This window comes from Lithobates pipiens, unplaced genomic scaffold, assembly GCF_037356315.1.
Source record: "Lithobates pipiens isolate NorthernLeopardFrog02 unplaced genomic scaffold, aLitPip1_a1.2 Scaffold_30, whole genome shotgun sequence".
Classification (NCBI taxonomy): Eukaryota; Metazoa; Chordata; class Amphibia; order Anura; family Ranidae; genus Lithobates; species Lithobates pipiens.
The window spans coordinates 37,394,883-37,412,291 of NW_027507791.1; the positions used below are offsets into that span (position 1 = coordinate 37,394,883).

General features: G+C 44.2%; 1 protein-coding gene across 13 annotated transcripts in view; it reads left to right on the top strand.

Annotated features, from left to right (window-relative positions):
- The window catches only part of LOC143942641 (NACHT, LRR and PYD domains-containing protein 12-like), a 280,534-nt gene that overhangs the window by 229,947 nt on the left and 33,178 nt on the right, over positions 1 to 17,409 (top strand). For 9 of the 13 annotated variants that reach the window (XM_077464006.1, XM_077464008.1, XM_077464005.1 and 6 more), the window contains 2 exons: positions 897 to 1,061; positions 5,677 to 5,841. The exons of 3 other annotated variants lie outside the window; for them this stretch is intronic. In XM_077464006.1, the coding sequence (XP_077320132.1) occupies positions 897 to 1,061; positions 5,677 to 5,841 (330 nt within the window). The remainder of the gene's footprint in view (positions 1 to 896; positions 1,062 to 5,676; positions 5,842 to 17,409) is intronic. One more of the 13 variants, XM_077464009.1, reaches the window with a different exon arrangement.

The window sequence follows — 17,409 nt, forward strand, 5'->3', positions numbered from 1 at the left end:
ACCACATTTAAAGAAGCCTTTGAGATGTTTAAATATTTTGATTTTCTTTGGTGGATCTTGGGCATTATGTACCAATCTGTTCCTAATATTTGGCGCCTTCCTATAAATGAAGGTGGGTCTTGACGGTATAATAGTGTTCAGGATTTTATCGGATTGTAAATTTGCCCGATGTTTTTTTTATGACCATTTCCAGTGATTTATGTTGTATATTAAAACCCGTAAGGAAGGCCATGTCCACATTCCTGTTTTTCTTCTTCTTATCATTGGGTTTTCCTTCTATCGTTAAACTTCTGTTCATTTTTTTCACTTTCTCTTTTAGTGTCCTAATTCTTCTTTTTTGTATCCTTTTTCTACAAATCTCTTCATGATAATGTCTGCTTGGGTGTCAATCTTCTGTATTACTGCAATTTCTATATAGCCTCATTAGTTGACCCTTTGGTATATTGTTTATCCCCTGACGGTGATGGCAACTATTAGTCGGGAATCGGGATACAGAAGATTGACAACCAAGCAGACATTATCATATAGAGGTTTGTGGAAAAAGGATACAAGAAAGAAGAATTAGTGACACTAAAAGAGAAAGTGAAGAAAATGAACAGAAGTTTATTGATAGAAGGAAAATCCAATGATAAGAAGAAGAAGAAGAAGAAAAAAAAAAAGGAATGTGGACATGGCCTTCCTTGTATAATACTATTTGGGCCGGTAAAGTCCCACCAGAGGGGGATTTTTTTTTCCTATTTTTCAGTGTGGGTGTGTATGGTCCAATCCATATACAGGAATAATGAATGGATCACACCACCTATTCCACTTCTCATGCCACATTTAGAGAATAGTTACATTCATTCCTGGGGGAGAAATTCATTTTCTTCTGGTAACATTCTTCTCTTCTTCTACAGCTTGCATAATAATCAGCTGACAGACAGTTCCTGCCCCCACCTGGCATCTGGAATAAGAAATAACCAGACACTGAGGACACTGGACCTGTCTGAGAACAATCTGCAGGGTCCTCATTTCAGGGATCTGATGGAAGCTCTGACAACAAGCAAGATAGAGGAATTACTGTGAGTATAACAGGACTGACTGAAACAATAATATTCTGGGTCAGTTTTATATCTAAACCATATAAATAATATAGAAATATGATAATGTCATCAAATTCCATCTTTAGGCTCCACAAGGCTCCATGGGTCTGTCATCATGTACCCCCTATTGGTCTTAAAGCAGCCAGCGTACAGCTACAGCGATTTGCCCAGGGGAGCCAACCTGCCGCCATGTAACTGTGACATGGCTGGTCCTTAAGTGGTTAATAAGTACGGTTTTCATCTAAAAAAAAAATCTTAAGAGCAAGACTAAGCATTTTCAGAAATGAAAGAATACAAACAAAACTATTCAACACATTACATCACTTCTGAAGTTGTATTCTATTGGATGAGAATTTTTGTATAGTGAGTAACCTCTTCACTTTCTATATGAGACTAGCATGCAGCAAAAAACAGACAAATAGTTGTCCGAAAATCTTATCATGTGTACGAGGCTTAAGACTGGGATGTCATTAAAGTTCATGTGCTTGTAAAGGCAGGTGTCCCAATACTTTTGGTAATATAGTGTATGTCTGAACTACATAAATCAAATAATAACCAATAGTGATCCATAATAAAAATGTAATTCACTACAAAAATGCACTTTCATACATGTGAGGAAGGGCAGATCTCCTCCAAGCTATTCACAGCTACTTCAGTCTGTATAACATATAATGTGCAAAAATACAATATCGCCCGAGGTATCCAGACAATGGCCGCCATCACATTACATAGAATAGAAAAAGCCTCCATGTCACTGCCTGGACTCCATCATACACAACTGCAGTCCGGAGCGGTGTGTGCTTTGAGTTCTGTGTATACTCGTGTATATGATGGAAGTGTACAATCTGTTATTCTATATATATTTAAGGATTATGCACTATGGAGGCTTTTTCTGTGTAATGTATTTCTATGTAACGTGATTGCGGCTATTGCCTGGATACCTCGGGTGATATTGGAGATTCTACCTGGAGGTCTGACATTCCGTGGCACAGTCTGTTCTCATCGGAAGCCGGCTTGAGTGGAGTGGTGCTGCTGGAAGGATATAAACAAGCGTGTCTGGGCCTTGCTTGTAGAGACATACCTTTTGGTAAGGGACCTGTTTGCTCACTGGTGTGGTGGAGGTTGATTGAAGTTGCTGCAAAGAGGTAGCAGTTGATCAGCATTGATTTAATCCATCTGGATGAATCTCTGGTATTTCTGTTAGACCTCTTTCACACAGAGGCAGTATTCAGGCATTTTAGCACTAGATATGGTGCTTGAAAACTGAATCCCATTCATTTGCATGAGTGCTTTCAAACTGGGGTGGTGCGCTTGTGGGACACTAGAAAAAGTCCTGCAAGCAGCATTTTTGGGGCGGGTTATAAGTGCTATAAATAGCGCTCCCAAAGCGGCCCTACCCATTGAAATGAATGGGAAGCACTTCCAAAGTGCTCTGAAAGCACCGTAAAGCGGGTCTTTTTTCTTTTTTAAAGGTCCCATTGTCACCATCCCACTAGCGCACAAAAAGTGCAGCTAAATCACCACTAAAGCACCGCAAAAATTACCAGTACTTTAGCGCTTTTGTAGAGGTGCTGCAGTGTGAAAGGGGTCTTACTGCACAAGTCACTGTATGCTGATTGGAGATGGAAGTAGTGGTGAATGGATTGTAGGAAATCCGCTTTTTTCACATTTATGAACTTTCTCCTTTCTCTTGATGTTTGCAATTTTTTTTAGATAACTTTGTTGCTCTTTATGTTTATGTATTTTTGTACACTATATGTTATATAGATTGAAGTAGCTGTGAATAGGTTACAGGAGATCTTCCTCACATGTATAAAAGTGTATTTTTGTAGTGAATGGAATTGTTCTATCTGATCCCTATTGGTGGAATTAGCACATCTAGTATAATATGGAAGACTGCAGCACTAGTATATAACATTCACACAATATAAATGTTAAAATATAACAATAAAAGTGAAACTCCTCAACACAAAACTCCCTATAAGGCTACTTTCACACTGAGGCACTTTACAGACGCTACAGTGCTAAAAATAGCGCCTGTTAAGAGCCTCTCCTGTGTCTCCAATGTGAAAGCTCAAGTGTTTTCACACCGGTGCGGTGCGTTTGCTGGACGGTAAAAAAAAGTCCTGCAAGCCGCATCTTTGCAGCGCTGTAGAAGCAGTGTATTTATCACTCCTATAGCACCCCTTCCAATTGAAAACAATGGGGCAGCACCGCCATAGCACCACTGCAGCGGCGTTATGCGTGTGGTTTTAATCCTTTTTTGGCCACTAGCGGGGCCGAATAGTGCCGCTAAAACATCGGTAAAGTGGCACTAAATATAGCGTCGCTTTACCACCGACGTCCCCACCGCCTCAGTGTGAAATTAGCATTAGTGTATATACAGTGGTGTGAAAAAGTGTTTGCCCCCTTCCTCATTTCCTGTTCCTTTGCATGTTTGTCACACTTAAGTGTTTCGGAACATCAAACCAATTTAAACAATAGTCAAGGACAACACAAGTAAACACAAAATGCAATTTGTAAATGAAGGTGTTTATTATTAAAGGTGAAAAAAAATCCAAACCATCATGGCCCTGTGTGAAAAAGTGATTGCCCCCTAAACCTAATAACTGGTTGGGCCACCCTTAGCAGCAACAACTGCAACCAAGCGTTTGCGATAACGTGCAATGAGGCTTTTACAGCGTCCTGGAGGAATTTTGGCCCACTCATCTTTGCAGAATTGTCCTAATTCAGTTACATTAGAGGGTTTTCGAGCATGAACGAGCATTTTTAAGGTCATACCACAACATCTCAATAGGATTCAGGTCAGGACTTTGGCTAGGCCACTCCAAAGTCTTCATTTTGTTTTTCTTCAGCCATTCGGTGGTGGACTTGCTGGTGTGTTTAGGATCATTGTCCTGCTGCAGAACCCAAGTTCGTTTCAGCTTGAGTACACAAACAGATGGTCGGACATTCTCCTTCAGGATCTCTTGGTAGACAGCAGAATTCATAGTTCCTTTTATCACGGCAAGTCTTCCAGGTCATGAAGCAACAAAACAGCCCCAGACCATCACACTACCACCACCATATTTTACTGTTGGTATAATGTTCTTTTTATGAAATGCAGTGTTCCTTCTACGCCAGATATACTTGGACACACACCTTCCAAAGAGTTCCACTTTTGTCTCATCGGTCCACAGAATGTTGTCCCAAAAGTCTTGGGGATCATCAAGATGTGTTGTGGAGAAATTGAGACGAGCTTTGATGTTCTTTTTGCTCAGCAGTGGTTTTCTCCTTGGAACTCTGCCATGCAGGCCATTTTTGCCCAGTCTTTTCCTGATGGTGGAGGCATGAACGCTGACCTTAACTGAGGCAAGTGAGGCCTGCAGTTCCTTGGACGTTGTTGTGGGGTCTTTTGTGACCTCTTGGATGAGTCGTGACTGCGCTCTTGGGGTAATTTTGGGCGGCCGGCCACTCCTGGGAAGGTTCACCACTGTTCCATGTCTTCGCCATTTGTGAATAATGGCTCTCACTGTGGTTCGCTGGATTCCCAAAGTTTTGGAAATGGCTTTATAACCCTTTCCAGACTGATAGATCTCAATTACTTTCTTTCTCAATTGTTCCTGAATTTCTTTGGGTCTCGGCATGATGTGTAGCTTTTAAGGATCTTCTGGTGGACCTTACTGTGTCAAGCAGCTCCTATTTAAGTGATGCCTTGATTGTGAACAGGTGTGGCAATAATCAGGCCTGGGTGTGGCTAGAGAAATTGAACTCAGGTGTGGACAACCACAGTTATAGTATGTTTTAACAAGGGGGGCAATCACTTTTTCACACAGGGCCATGATGGTTTGGATTTTTTTTCACCTTTAGTAATAAACACCTTCATTTACAAATTGCATTTTGTGTTTACTTGTGTTGTCCTTGACTATTGTTTAAATTGGTTTGATGTTCGGAAACACTTAAGTGTGACAAACATGCAAAGGAACAGGAAATGAGGAAGGGGGCAAACACTTTTTCACACCACTGTATAACAATGGTATGGAGACTATTATTATACTGATAACTAATGAAGAGAATTTATAATTAGCATATATAAAATGAGTGCAGTAATATTAGTACAAATTTTCTAAAAAGGTCCAAATAAAAAACAGTAATAATAAAATCTTCCCCACACCATAAGATCAAGTCCTCCACTATGAGGTTTAAAGGAAATCCCAAAGTACAATGGTGTCACTTTTAGTCAATGAATTTTCCACAACATGAGTGAGACTTATATGACCATCAAAGTGAATCCCCACAACTGAATCCAAGACTTAGCAGAAGGTTGGAGGTGAAAGCCTAGAGGTCAGTGTGAGTGTGTATGGTCCAATCCCCATACAGGAATAATGAATGGATCACACCACCTCATCCACTTCTCATGTCACATTTAGTAATTGGGGTCCACAAAAAGATAAATCCTCCAATAGTGTAGATGATCGATCGTGTTTTATAAAGTGATCTCATATTAATGATTCCAATAAAGAAAAATGAGTTCCATTCATGTAGAGAATAGTTACATTCATTCCTGGGGGAGAAATTCATTTTCTTCTGGTAACATTCTTCTCTTCTTCTACAGATTGGATAGTAATGACCTGACAGACAGTTCCTGCCCCCACCTGGCATCTGGAATAAGAAATAACCAGACACTGAGGACACTGAACCTGTCTGGGAACAATCTGGAGGGTCCTCATTTCAGGGATCTGATGGAAGCTCTGCCAACATGCCGGATAGAGGCATTACTGTGAGTATAACAGGACTGACTGAGACAATAATATTCTGGGACAGTTTTATATCTAAACCACATAAATAATATAGAAATATGAGAATGTCATCAAATTCCATCTTTAGACTCCATAAGGCTCCATGCACACTGGGCTTAAAAAATGTCAGTTCCCTTGGCAGAAAAAAAACTTTCATATAGAGAGTTTATTGTACAAAGTTTAGATGAGTTTAGGAGAGTTTTGCATTTTTTTCTGACAGAAAGCTCTAATCAGAAATGCGATAACGCGCGCAGAGCATGAAATCCATAGAAGAGAGGCGCGGTGCGGGACCGATTCTACAAATCCTTGAGCTGCCTTTGTGCTGTTTGTATCATGCTGGACATATGTAAGTGCAGCTTTCACATAAAACAGTTTTAAATAAAACTTTATTACACTATACCTGCCTTCTGTAGCTCTTTGTGGTGGAACCAATTCCACAGAGTTTTGTGATGGGAGAATGAGACAGATGAATATTGTGGAGGATATTTAATACTGGAGAGAGATTTTTTTTTACATATCCTTGCTTATTCGATCGTAATCATATTTATCCATGTATGGAGAAGGGAGAGATGTGGATTCTGATGGAAACTGAGCTATGAATCGAGCAGTTTTTCACATTTCATGCTTTATGGTCACTTGCTGGCGGGGGAAATCTGGTGAGTGCATTCTATAGTCACTCCGGGTGAAGCACTATTGTTTTGGAGTATTGGAGCACATATTTCAGGAGCACGGTGTTGGAGCATATATTGAAGAGTCATTTATCATAGAAATGTATGGACTTTTATGTATATTGATGAATTGTCCACTTTTTGATTACACACAATTTATTTAATTTGTTGATTTGTTTATATAGCTTTTATTAATTCATTATAATATTTAAGTTTTTTCCTTTGTCCAGATAGCACCCTTTATACACACTTTTTCAGAATCTTGAACCAGAAGGTTTTTTTTCATTCCTCTAAACGCTGAGCTCAAACTATGTCTGTAATAGTCCCAATGTGTATGGACACATAGGAGAACATGGTGCTTCTTCTACAGGCAGAACATAGGCACAAACTCCTGTATTAGCAGCAATTTTTAAGCCAGTGTGCATGGAGCCTAAATATCCAATCCTGGTCTGTTACACTATATTACCAAAAGTATTGGGACACCTGCCTTTACACACATATGAACTTTAATGGCATCCCATTCTTATGATGCGTACACACGATCGCACATTCCGACATCAAAATGCATGATTTTTTTTCTGACGGGTGTTGGCTCAAACTTGTCTTGCATACACACGGTCACACAAATGTTGTCGAAAATTCCGAACGTCAAGAACATGGTGATGTACAACACGTACAACGTGCTGAGAAAAATGAAGTTCAATAGCCAGTGCTGCTCTTCTGCTTGATTCAGAGCATGCGTGGAATTTTGTGCGTCGGAATTGTGTACACACGATCGGAATTTAAGAGAACAGATTTTGTTGTCGGAAAATTTGTGATCCAGCTCTCAAATTTTGTTTGACGGAAATTCCGACGGAAAATGTCTGATGGGGCCTACATCCGGTTCTGACAACAAGCTCACATCGAGCATTTTTTGTCGGAAATACCAACTGCGTGTATACGACCCCTGTAGGGTTCAATATTGAGTTGGCCCACCTTTTTCAGCTATAACAGCTTAATCTGTTCTGGAAAGGCTTTCCACACAGTTTAGGAGTGTGTCTCTGGGAATGTTTGACCATTCTTCCAGAAACAGATTTGTGAGGTCAGGCACTGATCTTGGACGAGAGGGCCTGGCTCAGTCTCCACTCTAATTCATCCCAAAGGTGTTCTATCGGTTTTAGGCCAGTCAAGTTATTACACCCCAAATTCGCTCATGCATGTCTGGGACAAGTCCATGGCATCAAGCTGGGCAGCAGGCGGAGTCACATTAAGCTGGATATGAAGACAGTCTAAAACATTAGACCCGGCAATGGGCATCTCAAGCTGGAGAGCAGGTGAAGACATAACAGGTTTAGCAGCAGGCACATCGAACTGGGCGGCAGGCTTCGGGTCGTTGGGTTGGGCGGCGACAATCCGGACCAGGTCATCGGCAAGGTCCGGATTGTCGGACTGGGCAGCAGTCAACTTGAACTGTGCAACAGGCACATCAGGCTGGGCAGCCGGCACAGACACATCAAGCGGGGCAGCGGGTACATCAAGCTGGGCAGAAGGCACCGCAAGCTGGGCAGAGGGCACAGGCACTTCAAGCTGAGCAGCGGGCACTTCAAGCTGAGCAGCGGCCACTTCAAGCTGAGCAGCGGGCACAGGCACTTCAAGCTGGTGCAACGGGCACCGCAGGCTGGACAGCGGGCACCAGCACTCCAGGCTGGACAGCAGACAGGAACACCTCAGGCTGGGAGGCTGGCACATCAGACCGGGTGGCTGGCACATCAGACCGGGAGGCTGCAAGGCAGGCAGCGGCACGGCAGGCTGGAAGGCAGGCACGGCAGGCTGGAAGGCAGGCACTGGCACGGCAGGCTGGAAAGCAGGCACTGGAACGGCAGGCTGGAAGGCAGGCACCAGAACGGCAGGCTGGAAGGCAGGCACATCAGACTGGAAGGCCGGGACATCAGACTGGAAGGCCTAAGACTGGAAGGCATCGGGCTGGGTGGCCGGGACATCAGACTGGAAGGCCGGGACATCAGACTGGAAGGCCGGGACATCAGACTGGAAGGCATCAGGCTGGAAGGCCAGGACATCAGACTGGAAGGCCAGGACATCAGACTGGAAGGCATCAGACTGGAAGGCCAGGACATCAGACTGGAAGGCATCGGACTGGAAGGCCGGGACATCAGACTGGAAGGCATCGGACTGGAAGGCCGAGACATCAGACTGGAAGGCATCGGACTGGAAGGCCGGGACATCAGACTGGAAGGCATCGGACTGGAAGGCCGGCACATCAGACTGGAAGGCATCAGAGTGGAAGGCCGGGACATCAGACTGGAAGGCATCAAAGTGGAAGGCCGGGACATCAGACTGGAAGGCATCAGACTGGAAGGACGGGACATCAGACTGGAAGGCTGGGACATCAGACTGGAAGGCATCAGACTGGAAGGCCGGGACATCAGACTGGAAGGCCGGGACATCAGACTGCAAGGCATCAGACTGCAAGGCCGGGACATCAGACTGCAAGACATCAGACTGCAAGGCCGGGACATCAGACTGCAAGGCATCAGGCTGGAAGGCATCAGGCTGGAAGGCGTCAGACTGGAAGGCCGGGACATCAGACTGGAAGGCCGGGACATCAGACTGCAAGGCATCAGACTGCAAGGCCGGGACATCAGACTGCAAGACATCAGACTGCAAGGCCGGACATCAGACTGCAAGGCATCAGGCTGGAAGGCATCAGGCTGGAAGGCGTCAGACTGGAAGGCCGGGACATCAGGCTGGAAGGCATCAGGCTGGAAGGCCGGGACATCAGGCTGGAAGGCCGGGACATCAGGCTGAAAGGCGTCAGACTGGAAGGCCGGGACATCAGGCCGAAAGGCATCAGGCTGGAAGGCCGGGACATCAGGCTGGAAGGCATCAGGCTGGAGCACAGGAACTCCAGGCGGAGACACTGGCTGGATAGCAGGCAGATGTTTGGCAGAATCAGGTGGTTGATCAGGTTCAGCTGGCATGCAGGCAGACTGGACCAGGTTGGTTGGTGTGGAGGCAGGTTGCATTACTGGCAGGATCAAATGGGTGGGAAAGAACTTCCGTCTCTTTTTAGATTTAGCTACTGAAGTCCTGTAGGTAGCTGCAGATCTATAGGTAGGGGATGAAGCAGACTGGAGAGAAGGGTTGGAATATGGCAGGGAAGAGGTAACAGTGGCTGGGGGAAGTTATTGAGGGATAGTAGGCCATGGGAAAGAGGCAGTTGGATTAAAGGCAGGATATGTGCAGCAGGAAGAAACAGGGTATTGATATTTGGGGGGGGGGGGTAGAGTATATTGGGCTAAAACGGTGATGGAGGAAGAGACTCTTGGGCAGGCAGGTGTTTGGTAGCAGAGATGGTTTGTTGTGGGCTGGCTGTGGCTGATTGCAAAATACCAGACCATGCTAAAAGTAGTGGTTGTACAAACTGCGGGTTACATACTGCCTGTCTAACAAGGGATTGTACGGAATCAACACATTCTATTATCATCTGTTAGGAACAGGCTGTGTAATGCTCAAAAAAGTAAGGGGAATCATCTTCCAGAAGCCATACCAGTGATGTGACTTGATTAATACTGAAATGGGGAGAAAAATCATCATGGCCCCTTGGGATGCAGGGCAGGGCCAGCTCTGTGCAGATTTGAATTAACGGCTGAACATCCCCAAACAGCACACAGCCCTGATCAACCCAGGGGTGAGCTAAACCAATGGTTTCCAACAGCTGATCACTGGTCCACTCTTTCAGTGTCTGGCGGAGATAGTCACTACTCTCAGACGCCAGCAAAGCATAATAACAAATCACCTCTAAATTCATTTCAGTAAGCAACCTGAACCAAGATGGTTCCTCTGTGTAGCCATTTCTGGTCAGGGATGGCCTTGGTATTCTGTCATGTACCAGATAAGACCAGAACTGTGTGGACTGCAACAGAGGAAACCCAAACGTGTATAAGTGAAATATAATGATTTATTGAGGAAAGTGAATAATATAAATACAACCACACAGTGCAATAAATCAACCAACCAAACAACAGACAGATATGTACAATAAATGGGAAATACCAGGATCGTAAATGATAGGCAGGCCAGGGTCATGCACAGAGGATCGGTAGATAAACAAGGGCAGTCCAGAATCAGAGATACAAGCCAGGCCAAGGTCATACATGGGGAGATCAGCAGATGGGGTAAGGAACACAGGACAGGGAGAGGATGGACGGATCAGACTGCAGGACAGGGATGATGGTAACAGGTGGGACAGGGTAGAGACCAGGACAGGGAAACAGGATCAGAACCAGGGGTCACAGGTTCAGGGCGCAGGGACAGGTTCAGAATCAGGCTCAGGATCACCAGCAGCAGGTCAGGGCACAAGGAAAATACCAAGGCAAACATATGAGTGCTTGCCAGCTATTTATAAGCCTGTGATTGGCCTCAATTGACACCTGATTGCAGGAGGTGCTGCCTGCTCCATACTGCCAGGATCCATCCGCTGGTGGACGCCAGTACTGCAGCCCAAAGATTACATAACATCAGCAGGGAAAAGCTCTCCTGACAGCTCAAAACTAACAGGAGACACCTGCTGGTGGACCTCAGTACTGCACGCCAAAAGACAGATATTATCAGCGGATGGAACATTTCCTGACAGCAGCACTGCTATGCCCGAGTCTCTCTCTCTGTCTCATCAGCCGATCAGTGGCGCAGAAAGAGAACCTGTCTAGTGTGTTACACGGCACCTGGACCAGGAGGAGCCTGGAGGTGGGTGGAGCTGAGCCATTGGCTTGGCAAACCTGCACTAATTTCTACTGCCTGACATCTAGCAATGAGTGACATCATTGAGTCAGTCACGTGACTCACGTCAGACTCTGAGTCTCAGACTCAGAGCCAACGTGGCGGTGACAGGAGCTGCCTGGAGGAGCCTAGGGGAACAGTTGTTGCTGCAGTCTCAGACTGCAGTAATGAGTAGGGGCACTGTGTGGCAGAGGCAGGGCACCAGCAATCTTCCTTCTAAGCATTCGCCCCTGAGTGTGTTGGCCCCTCCCACCTGCAGCACCTCCTCCCTCCATCTTGTCCACACTCCACACACATTCACTCACACTGACTGCAGGCCTCCACCCCTGACAGCAGTAAAGTGACACAGCAAGTAACAATCGGCAATAAATGACAGGTGACATGGCAAGTGACAATCCGTATCTGGTGGCAGGTGATGTGGCAAGTGACAATCCGCAACATGTGGCAGGTGACGTGGCAATGACAATCCACAACATGTGGCAGGTGATGTGGCAAGTGGCAATCGGCAACGTGTGGCAGGTGATGTGGCAAGTGACGTGGCAAGTGACAATGCACAACGTGTGGCAAGTGACAATCCGCAACGTGTGGCAGGTGCCATGGCAAGTGGCAATCCGCAACGTGTGGCAAGTGACGTGGCAAGTGACAATCCACATCTGGTGGCAGATGACGTGGCAAGTGACAGTCTGCAATGTGTGCCATGGCAATGACAATCTGAAACTGGTGGCAGGTGACACACTCGGGGCTCTCACTGATTCTGCATTATGGTGAGTTGAACCATTTCATTGTATATAACAATGTAATAATAGAGATAATGCGCTTCAATCATCCTGACACCATATTAACCATGGTGCCGGGATGATTGAAGCACCAACACCAGCCATGTCCCTTATAAATTGCCTGCAAAAAAATGTATTTTCTGGCAGTGCCCCTCCCGAGACTAGACTCTTGATCCACCCCTGCCTCAAGATACCAATTTTCTTTTCCAAGAATTTGATGCCTGCATCTGGGATCCGAGTCTTCACAAATTCCAGAAGTTTCTCCAGCATTGTCCTCCTTGCTTGTTTGTTATAATATAAGGTGTGTTTCACCTCCCATAAGTTCCCCATTTCCCTGTATCCATCTATGAAACCTGACATAAAAAGACAAAACAGCAGTAGAAGCTGGTAGAGATGAAGAGAAGAGATGGTGGGGATGGTGGGTATCGTGAGGAGGACCGACTATGATGCGAAGTATGGACCGTACCCCAACCCAAATGTGAGAAAGGCCAAGATCATGTCTAAAGTTGTGAAGAGTCTGCACAAGAATTTTGGGGTACGACGATCCAAGGAGCAATTGAGGAAATGCTGGTCAGAACTGAAACTGAGGGAGTAGGATCAGTACAGAAGAATAAAGAAAATTCTTTTAGAAAGTAAGTAATTCCTCCTCCTTCTCCACCTCCTTCTCCTTTTCCTTTTCCTTCATGTTTGACATTTTCAAATGGCAAGTTTCCGTTTAGTGGGCACAGTAATCGGTCGTAGTAAACATTGTTCGCTCACTAAATACGATGTTATGGCCAGATACAGGTTAAATACCTTTGGTCATGCCTATTTGTCTAAAAAGAAGTTTAGTACATTGTTGTCTAGATGTGTTTGTAACTAGATGAAATGCAAGGTTGATTCCATGTAAAGGAAAGGACACTCAGCAGATGTTTACACATCTGGACTCAGTAGGAATAGTGCGGGACCCCAGAAGAAAATTTATGGTGTGTCCCACACAGCTGCTCCAGTGGATACTTGGTGTGTCTCCATGTGTGAAAGTTGTCACAAAAAAGTAAGTATTCCAGCTTTGGTAAGGCAATAAATCATGTCTTCAGCTTTGAACTCTGCCAAAACAGACAATTGTACACCACTTCCAAGCAATGTTTCATATTCATATTTATGGCCTCAAATATCTGTGTGCTAAGTATTCCTTTTGTTTCATTCTCATAGGACAACCATAGGGACACCACTCGGAGGACACCAGTATCAGGTCACCTGAGACCAGGTGACAGATGCACTCCGTAGGAGTCGGAAGTGCACCGCTAGGTAGTGGACCTTAGGACTGACTGCTGCGGATTGTACCCAGGGAGATTCAGGACACAGGTCTACAGGATCACTAACACAGATCCCAATGGGAGCTGGAGCATAGATTCCCCAGGGCGCGGAGTCTAAGAGCCAGCGGGTGTTCGCCAGAGCCTCCAGTGGTGAGGATGCACTTCGCTGTAGTCTGGCTCCAGGTCGCGGCCCCTAGGGTCTCACAGCTCACGCTCACAGTAGACTACAGGAGAAGGAAGCAGCAGGCTGGAACGACAAGTATAGTAAGGAGATAAGGCAGAGGTCAGGGCAACTAGCAGACAGGAACAACAGAGTACACGCCAAAGGTTCAGGGTCACAGGCAGACAGGGATGGTCAGGGACATGCAAAAGGTCAAGGTCACAAGCAGACAGGAATCGTTGAGAACATGCCAAGGTCGGTAACAGAGTCAAATATAGAGCACACGGTAAGCAGGAACCAGGAAGCCAAACACACAATGAATACACAATGGTTGATCAGCACTGTTGGCTTGCAGTGCACAGGTTAGTATAGGGTTCCCTGGGCCTGGGGTAGAGCCATGCTTAGAGGAGAGGTTATAAAAACCACCAGGTGGAAGTGGCTGGCCTCTTAGTCAGAACACATGAGGGGAGGTAAGCAACCAGAGGAAGATCACTGCATAACCATGACAACCAGGAACCCCACACCTCAGAAACAAGGGGAACTCGGCACAACACCACACCCCGAGGATCTGGAGGAAGGAGAGGTAGAGGAAGTGGGCAAAATTTTCACCACAACAGGTCAGTGTCTGACACCCCAGCTTCAGGTAATATATGTATGCCTGCATATTTATAATACCTGTTTTCTTAAAATTTTTAAGGTTATGTCGTGGTTGTGGAAGAGCAAGCTCAACATTTCACAAGTGACAGTGTACAAAGGCTAATCCAGGACATCCTGGTGTGGAATTGTGAAATCAACATCATAAGGAATAAACTCAATGTTCTTGAACAACATGATTGATGTGTCGAGGAGACTCAAAATATCTTCAAAATGCCACCATTGTTTTTTAATGGTTCTAGACTAATAAATGTAGGTAACATTTCAAAAGCCGAATTTTGAAGATGCACACAGAGTGTCAACGTGTGCTATCTGCCATCGGTATATCAATGGACGTGTTTTGTGGGTGCAACCCCTTCCTCGCAACTCTAGTAGGTGAGAGGTAGGGGTTGCACCTCCAAAACACATTGACATTAGGCATGGGATCAGGAGGGAAATACCCATTTTGACTCCAAAATTTTGCGCATCTTCAAAATTTGGCTTTTGCAGGGGTGACATCACCCCGTCTGCTGAAGGCAAAAACAACACAAAAAAATACGGGGGTATAGTCATATAGTGCTAAGCCCACTTATACTGAGACCAAACCCCAGTATTTTTTTGAATATGTTCAGGTGTTTTTAACTAGCCTTGCAGGAAATGTCATTCTTGAATGTGTGCGCTGTAATCTGTTTTGTACTGTTGGTTGGTCTTATAGCAGCACCATCTTGAATTTAAATGCATTTTAAGGGTGTGCCCCCCAATATGTTTGTTTTTTGTGTTTTCAAACATGCCTGTTTACACCAAAAAAAAAATATAGTAAAACTTGAAAAACAAAATATGTTTTAATTTTCCAAAAAAAATTATAACGCCCATGTGAATGGGCACAGATTAAAAAGTTTGATAATCAACATGTGTGGCTTCTTCTTTCAATGCTCAATACCAGTTTTTGAAGTGATTTTGTGTTTACAGTGACAATGGGGGTTATTTACTAAAGGAAAATCCGCTTGGCACTACAAGTGCACAAGGAGAACCTAGGAGATGGCTAATAAAAGAAACGCAAGCAATAAATAAAAATCAAGATTTGTTTCTGTTTTTGTTTTATTTTTTATTTACTGTATTTATCTGCGTATAACACTCACCCCAAGTTTAGGACGGAATTTTAAGGAAAAAAACTTATATGAGGGAAGTTTAAGGAAAAAAACGTACATGTAAATGCCCATCAATGCAGCGTCCTGTCTTATTAGTGTCCATTTGCAGCCTTGTCCAGTGTCATTGCAGCCTTGTTAGTGTAGCCTTGTCATTGCAGCCTTGCCCCAGTGTCATTTGCAGACTTGTCAGTGTAGTCTTGCTCCAGTGTCATTGCAGCTTTCCAGTTTAAAAATGGCACCGCCGAGATACAGAGCCAGATTTTCTGTGGCTCTCTGTGGCTCTCGGCTCCTCTCACAGTCCCGCCCTGTCCCGTCCTATGATGAATGTAATAAATTGCTCGCAATGTAATAATATTTCAAGTCTTATATATATATATATATATATATCTTACATATATCTTGTGAGACCGATTGAGATTGTGAGATGAATTTCCTTAATTAGTTCTGAGCCAGCGTAATTCAAAAAATGTGTATTTATTTGTACACATTTAAATAGAAAAGAATACTTACAAAAATAGTACAATGATAATCATTAATATCTTTAAAATTGTCTTATGGAAGAATTTAGTTTATGCCATGTGGCATTTAAAATGGCCGAATAACCCTTTGTATGCTGTCATCTCTGTGTGCTAAGATGTGTCTTTTTGAGATGTTCCTTCCATGCTGCTGAAAAACCAAGAGAGGGCCAGACCCCCAATCTTATGACTATATCAACCAGTCTCTAATTTTGGCGCCGAAAGATAGCTCCTCCTTTACAAAAGTGTGGGCTAATGAGTGGTTACTATAGCAATCTAACATATGTTAACTCTTAACACAGCTCCACATTCTAAATGACAGGATGTAGGGGGGGAGGAAAAACTTTAGACTTTAAACATCATCTCATTTACATACATAGATTTCTAAAAGCATATATATAAAATATACAATATTTCTCAAAATCCTGACAGGTTTTAAATGTTTACTTTTTCAATTATCGCAAGTCATAACATAGAATCAACTGACTCAAAGTTTTCTTTCACACAGTATGGAGAGATTATATTCTGAATAAAGTATAATAAAGCCAATTAAAATTTAGATATTAAGAATATAACAATGAACATAACACAGGTCCAATGGCGGGACTGGGCGTGACTGTGAGCGGAGCTCAGCGGAGCCGAGAGCTGCCGAGCTCATAGCCGAGTGTACTAGGCTAGACTCGGCTCCGCTCACAGTCACGCCCAGTCCCTGTGTTATGTCCATCATAGGGCGGGACTGGGCATGACTGTGAGTGGACCTAAGTCTAGCCGAGTACACTTGGCTATGTGTAAACTCTATCTGGACAAAGACTCCTCCATTCAATTTCTGGCCATACTTCCCCACGTCCACTAGAGGAACTCATATTGTGCCAACACCACCGCCATAAACACTACACTATTAAACCCCTTATTCCGATTGTGTGTACGCGGCATAATAGTTATAATAGTAAGACCCCGAATGGGGTGGTGGCACGATGTGGACGTGCTTCCCATCTATAGCGCCTCCACAGTTGAGAAAGCCCCAACAGTTGGCAAAATGGGATGCCACGGTCTGCCATTCCTGTGGCGTTGGAGGAAACTGTGGAATCAACCAAGAAAAAAATATTATTACTTTTGCACATAACATTGCAAGCAGATTAAAAACAAACATTCTTGGCCAACATCAGTATAACATTTATTTAAAGGAGTATTTAAAGACAAACATGTAAAGCCCACTTATCAGACCCCCCCCCCCCCCCCATGGCCCATTGTTAAAATTTTAGGGGGGTTCTAGCTGAGTTTAGGACATCAAAAAAAGCCTCTGGTACTCTGCCTGAATTTAAGGACAACAATAACATTTGTACACATTTTAGGTGGTGTTTAGGGTAAAGCACTACAATGGAGCTAACAAAATACATTAAGTGACTAGGCTAGGTGTATAAGGGGCACAGGATAGCATGCTGGGGAGGTTAGTGAAGGCAAATATGCATGTGGGCCAAAAACGGAGCATTAAAAACTTCCAGCATGCAAAGGGGACATTCACAGCATATTACAATCATGGAAATTGTGGAATGATGAAAGAAATACAATACATTAGCA